The 11,168-nt window shown below is 39.8% G+C and overlaps 1 protein-coding gene across 1 annotated transcript in view; it reads right to left on the reverse strand.

Moving 5' to 3' along the window:
- LOC111149068 (stromal interaction molecule 2) overlaps window positions 1–10,744 on the reverse strand; it is a 139,468-nt gene extending 128,724 nt beyond the window's left edge. Inside the window, exon 1 of the mRNA XM_022505974.1 lies at window positions 10,330–10,744. Coding sequence (XP_022361682.1) covers window positions 10,330–10,744 — 415 coding nt within the window. The remainder of the gene's footprint in view (window positions 1–10,329) is intronic.
- Between the last annotated feature and the right edge of the window lie 424 nt (window positions 10,745–11,168).

The following is an 11,168-nucleotide window of genomic DNA, read 5'->3' on the forward strand; positions in this document are numbered from 1 at the left end:
GAGCCTGCTTCCACCTCTCTCTGTCTGCTTCTCTGCCTACTTGTGATCTCTGTCAAATAAATAAACAAAATCTTTAAAAAAAAAAAATTTTATTTATTTACTTGAGAGAGAGAGAACACACTAGCACAGAGGGAGAGGGAAAAGCAGATCCCTGCTTAGCAGGAGCCTGATGCAGGCCTCGATCCCAAGGTCCTGGGATCATGACCAGAGCTGAAAGCACTTAACTGACTGAGCCACACAGGCACCCCCCCCCAGGAGGATCTTTAAGGTTATAAACTATTTGAGACCAATCCTAAATCTCCATCATACATAGTAATCTACAGATATGATAATAACCTTACCAGGACTCTAAAGGATTAAATAAGATAAAACATACAAATGCCTGGCATAAATTTGAATCCCACATGCAGACACGGATGTTGGTAAACTACAAACAGGCTGACCATTGACTCTGCCACACCGGTAATTCACAACCTTCACTAGGCATTCTCAAATGGCAATGTCTATGATGTCATTCCCCACTCAGCTTCCTCCTCTCACACTGCTATACCTTGCCCCATTTGACAAGCTCTTTATAACATTTTTTTAAAGAGTTTATTTATTTGTGAGAGAGAAAGACAGAGTGAGCATGGACAGGCATGGCAGGGACATAGCAGAGGGAAAGGGACAAGCGGACTCCAGGCTGAGCGCCCAGCTTGGAGTCCACTTGTCCCTCTCCCTCTGCTACGTCCTGAGATCATGACCTGAGCCAAAACCAAGAGTCAGAGGCTTAATGGACTAAGCCACCTAGGCGACCCCCCTATGTGACAAACTCCTATACATTCTCAGTGAATACTTCTGTGGGGAAAAAAAAGCCCATGTTGGACACCTGGCTGGCTCACTTGTGGAGCATGCAACTCTTGACTTTAGAGTTGTTAGAGCCCCACGTTAGGTGTAGAAATTACTTAAAATGAAATTTTTTAAAAACGTGTTTTAAATACCCCACCTCCCCACATCAAAATGCAATTCTATTAAATACAGCCCTTATGCCCTTACACACTTGTCACAATGTATCATCACCCTTTAAAAGGCAGTATCTCCTTCTAGAATAAAAAGCAAGATCAGTATCTTACTAATCTTAAAATTCCAAACCCCTAACTTGGTGACTGGCACATACAGTCACTTAAGTGTTTTGTTTATTTGCTTGTCTGCTTGTTAATGAAGACTAAAAGTAATACCAAAAAGTAAACAAAAAAGTACTGTATTTATTAATACCACAACTTGTTCCAAAGAAGGGGAAGGGGGCTCGTTTTCAATATTGTAAATATATAACCAGAAACTTCTAATAAATATTCTAATGGGTATTTTTAGTAAATGCAGAAATGCTATGAAATAAGCTCCCACTCCCACATGAAGTAGATTCCTTTTAAAAAACAAATACAGTATTACTTTTTTTTTGGATTATGCAATCCACTCTCGGGCAATTTTCAAGTTTATATTGTTCTTGCAACAATGCAATTTCAGCATCTTTATATTCCCAGTTCCTTGCATCATATCTGGCACAAAACAATCCCTTAATAATGTTTAAAGCTTTATGTACAGACACACACACACACTCACCAAGTCTGACTTTCTGACTTTTACCCTCCACCCTTCTTTTTAGGATTTATTTCAACAGACCTAGAACCAAACACTGGATGCACATCAAGGGTCTATTTTAAAAAGCAAACTCAAAACATAGCAGAGTATCTATACCCCCAGCTGAACAAAGATTTAAAGTAGATTTTTCTTTTTTAATTTTGGTATCCAGAAACACAGAAGAAATATCAAGATTAACACAGTTTGAATGTGTGTAACAAAGTAGAAAGAATTGCTAAAGATGAAAGTAAGGAAACAGGAGAAATTATATACTTATCATTAATGGAAAAGTTAGAGGTTTATTGCTGGAGAATAGGAATAGAGAAGAAGGATTAAGATTATCTATTTACTCAACATCAGATATTTTTAAAAAGGAAAAAAAAACATAAGCACAATAACATGGACCTGTGAAATGTCCAATATGTTAAATAGCAGATAAAAACTTCAAGTAAGGGTTTTTAAAAAAAACCTTTTTTACTTACTGAGAATCATTTAACAAACAACTACAAATCATTTTTGTTACTCTAGGGGTTTGTGATAAGATTGTTTAGTATTTTTAAATCACATAAATCAGATTTACTTCAATTATTTTTTAAGTCAAAAACCTAGTACTTAACTCAGTAAAATCATTTTTTGAAGTGTGAAAGTTCCCTATACTGGCAAGTTTAGGAAGGCCAAAAAGAGAGGTAGAGAAAGAGAGAACAAGTAGAGGTAAAAGTTAAACAGAGGCCAAGATCCATAAGCACAAAGACAAATTTTTTTTGCAAGAAACACTGGGACAAGATACAGGTGCATGGGGTCTGAGATGAATATTAGTCCAAATAACTGTTCTGGTATTACTCTGTGGTTCTGGGGGTAAGGCAAATTACCACCATCTAAAGAAAACACTGAATAGCCACTATTTAACATTCTACAACTAATTTTAGTCTTTATCGTAAAGTTGTTTCACTTTACACTGCATGACTGAGGCAGCCTAGCAGAAAGGAAATTACTCTCAGGTCCGCAGCCATGATAGTTGTGCAGTATCACCTCAAGGGCCAAATGAAATAAAGCCAAAAGTCAAATCAATCATTGGCCTGGGGTTCCCTATCCCCAATTTAGAACTTTCCTAGTAATGAAGTTCTCTGAGGAGGAAATGTTCAGCTAGGCTAGAGGAACACAAGACTGAGGACAGAGACAGGAGAGAGCCACCCTTAAAATTAGCAAAAATAAAACGAGTCAAGGAAAACAGTTACTGAAGACAGGATTAGATACTTCAAGAAGAACTAAATATCTAATACCTACTAATATAAAGTTCTGGAAGGATAAGGAAATGAACAAATCATTTAGATTTGTCATTTGAAATCATCAGCTAAGGATCGAGCTTGAAATTCATATGTGAAATTCAAAAGTTAATTTTGAAACAAATAATATGCCAGTATTCTAAGACATTGCAGTTCAAGGAATGGGAGGGGGTGGGGAAAGTTCAACTTTGATGCAATATAGTATTAAGTCAACCTGGAAGGTTTATCTTTTGTTAAGGAATATTTGCACTTTAAAATATAGAATACTAGGGGCACCTGGGTGGCTTAGTTGGTTGAGCATCCAGCTCTTGATTTCAGCTCAAGTCAAGGTCTCAGGGTGCTGGGATCCAGCCTTGTGTCCAGCTTAGCACTCTCTGCTAAGTCTGCTTGAGACTCACTCTCTCTCTCACTCTCTCTCTCACTCTCTCTCCCTCTGCCTCTCCCCCTACTGGCATGCTCGCTCTCACTCACACGCACTCGTGCCCTCTCTCTAAATAAAGGATAAAATCTTTTAAAAAATTAAATCAAAATAAAATAATGAATACTAAAAATACATTTCCTCTTGATATTTTCAAGGACTTTCACCAATCTAAGTCACTCTACAAAGGTTACATGTTTAAAATTAAACAATAATTTTTGCTTCTTAGACTTCCTCTAGATTCCTTTCTAACAATAAAGCAAATTTTATAAAATTTCCTCTAAACATTTTCATTGCCATAATTTCATGATTGAAATTGTCAAGGCCTTTACTTCTATACAGCTTCCTAAATGGCCTCTTCATTTATCTCTATCATCTCCTCATTTCCATCCACCCAGACGGTGCTTTCTTAAACAAAGAGCTCATGTCACTTCAATGTTCAAAAACCACAGTGCTTCCCAACCCAGCAGGAAAACAGAGTTTACTAAAGATCAAAATACCTCCTTAAGCCTTTTGTTTTACCTTAACAATAAAAGTAAATTTGCTTTCTCCATAACACATGCAAGTTCAGTATGGTTAAATGTTTTAAACTACTATGTATTAAATACTTGTTTCACAGTTAGTAAAATGGATATGCCAAGAAAATGTATCATAATTCCCATACTTTCATGCACATGGCTGGGTACCCCAGTGTTAGATGTGTTGACATTTCAAAACAAAGCATATAAACTAAGGAATATTAAATTTCTAGATAATTTGGATCGAATCTTCTTTCTCCTTGCATTTCCCACTACTCTACATACACCCTATACTTAACTCTAAAAAGAACTATTAATTTACCGCTTATTCTTGCATATTATGCCTTCTCCCAGAGAGCTCTTTCACTCATCTCAAGAAGTCCCTATTTATACATCAAGCCCCCACTCAAACCCTAACCTCCTCCTATTCCCTAATAGTCTTCCCTTCCCCAATATTTTGCAGTCTTTTATTGGTACTAATCAGTCTGTCTCATTATGTTTAGTTGTGTCTAAGATGCATACAACATACCAGTTAAGAATCAAAGCTTTGTAAGCAGAAAAACTCAAGTCAATCTCTGACTATAATTACTAAGTATAACCTTGGGCGAGTTACTTAAGATCATCCTCTATGGCTTTCCTCATCTTTATATGAAGATTACAGTAGAGTTATCGCCAACAGTGTTAATCTCAGAATTAAAAACAGTGATGTATATACGGCACTTAGCACAATACTGACAGCTAGTAATAGTTTAATAAATATACATACTATTCCCAACAGGCACACTCATTGTCTCACTCCTTTTTGTATTCTTTCCAATTCCTACTATACATATAGTATTCTGCATATGTTTCATAATTGTTTGGCTGAGGGGAACCTGAGTGGCTCAGTCACTTAAGGGTCCAACTCTTGATTTCGGCTCAGGTCATGATCTCAGGCTCATGAAATTGAGTCCCATGCCGGGCTTCACACTGAGTGGGGAGTCTTACTACTATCCTTCTCTCTCAAATAAATAAATCTTTAAAAAAAATAATAATAATTTGGCTAATAAAATCTGATAGTTCTTAATAAGATAAGGTCATAATTCTAGTGAATATCAATAATGGCTTGCTACTCATATTACTGTGTATCTTAACATTAGCTCAACCAGTTCATACTTTGGCTACCATACACATAGATACAGATCTCAAGCATCATCTTAAGAGTATTCTACACTGCATTATTATCAATGAGTAAGCCAATATCCAAAATACACACACTCAGAAGTCGAAATTAATCTAAAAACATACGCATGTATCCAACCAAAAAGCATGTCCTAAGCAAAGTAAAGAATTCTGGTGTGGATCCTCCTATTGCTAAAGTTAAGCCAAATTTTTCCAATTGGCCCTCTAAGTTATTCCTATGCAAGGGGATTCCCAACAGACACCAATCAGTTCTATCATGGTATTCTCAAGAAAAGCAATGTTTCCAGACCAGTAAGATAATTCTAAAATGTTCAAAATAGACTAGATAAAAACAGATATAAGTAGATACTTAATCCTGTAGTTAGTAAGAGAACAAGACAAAACAAAAAAAAAGAAGAGGAAAGAAAAAGAAAAACCCCTTATCACAATGGCCAAAGAATGATGAAGAAAAGGACCAGTACTAGTTAACCTGGGAAGCCAAAAGAGAACACAGCACAAGACCTATCCATCAAAAGGTGGCTTCAGGAAATCAGAAGCTAAACTCAGAAAGAGCAGTTTCACAAAAAGAGAAACAATGGTTTCTAATACTATGTGAACTACAATATAAGTTTACCTATCATCACAATGTAAACATCAACACTATAAATTCACTGTAAAATACTCAACAAAGCAACATATATGTAACTACACTCAAGCCAATACTAATTTTTTTAAAAAGTGACATTTGCTAGGTAAATAAATGTTAGGTATGCAAGGTGAAATACTTAAAAATGAACCTTGAGATTTTTTACAGTGATAATCATGTTCATGTGATGTATTTTCATCTAAATTAACAAAACCCCCACCACATACATGTGTTTAACACTAATGAGTAGAGTGGCTCTTTCTAAATGGTATAACTTCACATTAAGAATATTTTAAGTTTTCACTGAAATTTTAATACTTCCAAAAGACATGTCTTAAAATGTTTTATATTCCAGGGGCGCCTGAGTGGCTTAGTGGGTTAAAGCCTCTGCCTCCAGCTCAGGTCATGATCCCAGGGTCCTGGGATCAAGCCCTGCATCTGGCTCTCTGCTCGGCAGGGAGCCTGCTTCCCCTCCTCTCTCTGCCTACCTCGCTGCCTACTTGTGATCTCTGTCAAATAAATAAATAAAATCTTTAAAAAAAAAAGTTTTATATTCCTAATATCATACTAATGATAAGTATTATAGTAAACCTTAACAGAGGCACTAAAGGCTACATTAATTCATTTCTAAGAAAAGATAGAACCAAATATTTCTGAAGCTAAAATTTGTTTTAAAAAATTCTGAAACAGGGGTGCCTGGGTGGCTCAATGGGTTAAAGCCTCTGCCTTAGGCTCAGGTCATGATCCCAGGGTCTTGGGATTGAGCCCCCCCACCCCATAGCATCGGGCTCTCTGCTCAGCAGGGAGCCTGCTTCCTCCACTCTCTCTGCCTGCTTCTCTGTGATCTCCGTCTGTCAAATAAATAAATAAAATCTTTAAAAAAAAAAATTCGGAAACAACTTCTACAAGAAAACATGTTTTAAATGTTTCAGTTACATTCAAGTGACCCTTGAACTTTGTTTGAACTCTGTGGATTTAAACTTCGTGGGTTCACTTATATACATATTTTTTCCATACAGTATAGTACTGTAAATATATTTTCTCTCCCTTATGACTTTAACACTTTCTTTACTCTAACTTAAAGAATACAGTATATAATACAAATATGAAATATATGTCTATCAACTGTTTAGGCTTCTGGTCACTAGTAGGCTATTCGTAGTTAAGTTTGGAGGAGTCAAAAGTTATACTCAGATTTTTAACTGCACAGGTCAGCACTCCCAACCCCATGTTCAATGATCAACTGTATTGTGCACACTTTGCCAGAATAAAGAACTGTGATATATTCATATACACAAATGACATATTTGCATATGTGTATTCTTTGACCTTCCCTTGCCCTCACATAAACTATTTCTCTAGACCATAACTGGATGAGATCAATCACTCTTCACTGGGATCAATTCATTGATTCTAAATCTGTCAGGCAAATAATAATAATAATGCCTGAATTATTAAAACACTGCCTTAGATTGTAATCAACAAACTTCATCACCAAGCCCTAATTTGCTTTAAATTTCAATCACTTTCAAAGCAAGAGCCCTAAAGATATATACATGTATATGTAATTTAAGCCTTTACTACACAGTATTATAAGTACTGGTTTCACTTTATCAAAACATTTGCACACTCAATTCTGGAAACATAATATAAAAAAGGAAAATATAGGGGCGCCTGGGTGGCTCAGTGGGTTAAGCCTCTGCCTTCGGCTCGGGTCATGATCCCAGAGTCCTGGGATCGAGCCCCGCATCGGGCTCTCTGCTCAGCAGTGAGCCTGCTTCTCCCTCTCTCTCTCTGCCTGCCTCTACCTACTTGTGATCTCTCTCTGTCAAGTAAATAAATTAAAAAAAAAAAAATCTTAAAAAAAAAGGAAAATATAAATCAATATTCATTATAATGGTGAGTCTATTTCTTTTGATGATTTCTGTCTCTATAAGAACACTTGCTTACTTAAAACTAAGCATGAGACACATGACTTAAAAGCAATTTAGTCTTAAAATACACTAAACCTCAAAAGTAAAACTCTTGGAAGGCAAAATTCAGTGGAAAAGAGTGCTTTCAACATTTTATTTGTAAGAGGCAAACTCTTTATGATGTTGCTGAAGTATTAAAAATACCAATCTGTAGATGAAAAGAGAAGAGTTGATTTTGGCTATCACTTTCAGAGCTATTAAGAATACTCACAGTTAAATGACAACTTTAATACAGAGCCAGAATACAATTCTTCTCTCAGAATTCTTTCAAGAATTTTCCACTTTCAAAATTCACATGTATCTTAGTTTTATTACTAATGCTCTCTACCCCACTTCTCTCCATTAATGCTTCCCAGAATATGATAAAGCAGTATTTTTTAAGTACAGTCTATGGTTCTACTTCCTGAAGTGTACAATAGCAATAATTTATTATGTTTGGGGTTTAGCATAACACTCACAAGTCAAAACCATTAAAGAAAGCGCTATTCACACAATCAGAAGAATGGGAAAGAGCCCTATAGTGGAGAGCATATAGAGAGCTCAAAGAAATTTTCAATATGCTCCAACTTTATTACAGACTTCAATTTACCATTTCCCAGGTATCAGCGCTATTGACTGTATTTACATAAACTTAGTAAAATGACAATTTAACTTGCACGTTGTATAGTCAGATTATCTTAAATTTGAAATGGAAATGTTTAGCTTGTTAAAAATTAGTATTCCAACAAAGGGAAATAATAAGAACATTCAAGATAAATTCCAGAGTTAATATTATTTTTGTAAACATATTTTAAATCACTATACTACAAACTCACTTTGTGTGATCACACTTCTTACCTAATAACAATCACCTTTCCTTTTTCATGATGCCATAAATAAGAGAAATTTAAATCTTCAAGAAGGATTATAAACAGCTAGTTAAAATAAAATTCCACCTGAAGTAATTTCCTTGCTATAACCTATATACTATACATTGTATTATCATCAGTTAGAAAGTACTGAATTTTCTAAATCGCATGCCCTCCTACCAATTACATACTGATAAAATATTAGCCAATTATTTGTTAATCGAACTCTTCTGCTCAAGAAACTAAGAGTCATGCTCCTGTATCTTCTAGAAGCCCAAATATTTGTTCCCTCCCTTCCTGCATGAGGCATTAAACCTTCAGAATCAGTTTTATCTTGCTACTTTCCTTTTGCAATTAGATTTATCTTACTAATTTCCTAATAATCACTGTTCTTCATTTTATCTGCCACAGTTGTATTTGGACAATAAAGACTATTCAAGCTTAAAGTTATTCCACCTATCCTTTCAAACTATACTATGCTCCTAATACTCATCATTCTGTAATCATTTTATCCAAATTAACCAGTGATAGGCTTGATGTTTCAAGTTTCATTTAAAAGAGCTTGATATGTTTCAGGGTAAATTAAGTTAAAGATTCTGATCACGTTCTACACAACTTTGAAAGAGCCTGACAAAGTTTACCAACACCCTCCTCTCTAAACTAGTAAACACCCTGTCACAGAACCCAGAGAAGAGCTGCTTTGCTCCAAAGAGTACAGCTCCTGGGCACTTCTCAGAGCAGCTGTTACTAACTTTCAGGGGCCTGCTGGACTATCACTTTGGTTAAATCAATGATGGGTCATCTTGTTCCACTTTGCTTTTTCTTTTTAGTCTGCAATCAGTGTAGAAAACCTACTGATGACCTTTAAAAGTACAGTACAAAAATTAAAAAAAAAATAAAATTTGGCTCCACTACTTTTCAAAAGAAATCGTTTCAAGATCCCTACATCATTACTTAAACCACACATACCAGTTGTACGTGACATTGGAAGGCTTTAAAGGGATTCAATTTTCTTTCTAAACTTACTAAACATGTTGGCAAGTTTTAAGTAATTTCGAGAACGTTCTATACTACAAAGGTGCTGGTGCGCGCTAGCAGAACTGTGCTGCTCAAATACAAGCCCCGAAACGAATATCCTGCGCCTAACAAATTTTAGGTACGTTTCTGGTTACCTGAAGAGCTTTCTGCACCCTTTATCCCCCACTGATGCTCCCAGCAGCAAATACTTCCCATCCTTTAAAACCTTCCTCCCAACCCTCCAAAAATACACATTAGGTTTAGAGGTTTCCGCATACTAATACGGAACCACTAATACCATTAGGTATTACGGCTCTCAAAGAATCCTCTTTAGCAGCCTCCCCTGGGACACTGTGCTCAGCGAGGCTTTGAACCTGTGAGACTCGCTGCCAGCTGCCTTTGCAAAAGGAGCACCACAAGCGGACTAAATACCGCAGTGCTGCGCTTTTTGTAGCAGCTTTAAAAAAAAAAAAAAAAAAAAAAAAAAAAATCAGCCCAGTACCCTGCAGACCCTGCTGGCTCTTCTGCAGCACCGGAGAGAAACAACCGCATTGCTCAGCGAGGAACACTGGGGAGCCCGACTCTAGGGCGGAGAAGCGAGTGCCGTCGAGAGGCTCTTTCGAGGGCGGGGTGTCGGGGGTGGGGGTGGGAGGAGAAAGGCGTCCGGACTGTAGGGGACCGCGACGAAGCAGCGGCCAAGGCGCTGGCGTCTGGGCGCCCCGCTTCGCATCGCGCACTGCCCGTGGCAGTCGTCTAGCGGGCACCCAGCAGGGGTACGGGCCCCTCCCGGGGATGGGAGTCCCGCAGCAGCCGGCCTTGCCCCGCCCGCCGCCCCCCCGGGCCCTCACCTGTCATGAGCGCCGGACTGTTGCCCGCCGCCGCAGCGTGAGAGGAGACGGCTGCCGCGGCAGAGCCTGAGGCCCGCCGCCCGCGGAGGTGCCGGGACACCAGCTCGCATCCGTCCGCCGCTCCGGCCACCAGCAGTCCGAACACCAGCAGCGAAGCCCAGCACCACCGCCGCAGCCAGCCCGAGGCCGGGCCGGACGCCGCGGCAGGATGAGGGCGCGGAGGAGGAGCGAAGGGAAAGCGCGGCGGCGCCCCAGCCGCCAGCCACTCGTCCGCTCCGCCAGGCGCTGCAGCCGTTGCCGCTGCGGGCGACTTCTCGGGCCGCCCCCGCCGCCTCGGACTCGAGCTCCTGCTGGGCGCCAGCCTGGTCCCCTCCGCACCGGCGGCCTCTGGAGCTTGGGTCCCGGCTGCGTTCATTGGTTCCGGTTATTTAAAAAAAAAAAAAAAAAAAAAAAAAAAGGGGGGGGGGAGAAAGGTACGGCGTCTTCAGGCCCCGCGCGACACCCTCGCTCCTGCGGCGGCGAGACCGGGATCCGCTGCTCTGGCGCCTCTGAACACCAGCCCCACCGCCCGCGCCACCGCCACCGCCGCCGCGGCGCATCCCCCCGCCCCTTCGGCCCGCGCCCGTCGTAGTACCACGCTCGGCCCCGATGCCTCCTCCCCTCACACACTCGCACGCAGCATACCAAACCCCCGCCTCCTTCAGCCTCTCCACGGCGCAAGCGCGGCTCTGCTGCACTGCGCCTGCGTGGCCCCATAGCCCCGCCCCTGAGGGCGTTCCCGGGAAGACTGGAGTCCCGTGGGGTGGCTGCTAAAGCTCTCCTGGAGCGACAGAGTTGGA

The sequence above is a fragment of the Enhydra lutris genome, unplaced genomic scaffold (genome assembly GCF_002288905.1).
Source record: "Enhydra lutris kenyoni isolate GAN:26980312 unplaced genomic scaffold, ASM228890v2 scaffoldscaffold21, whole genome shotgun sequence".
NCBI lineage: Eukaryota > Metazoa > Chordata > Mammalia > Carnivora > Mustelidae > Enhydra > Enhydra lutris.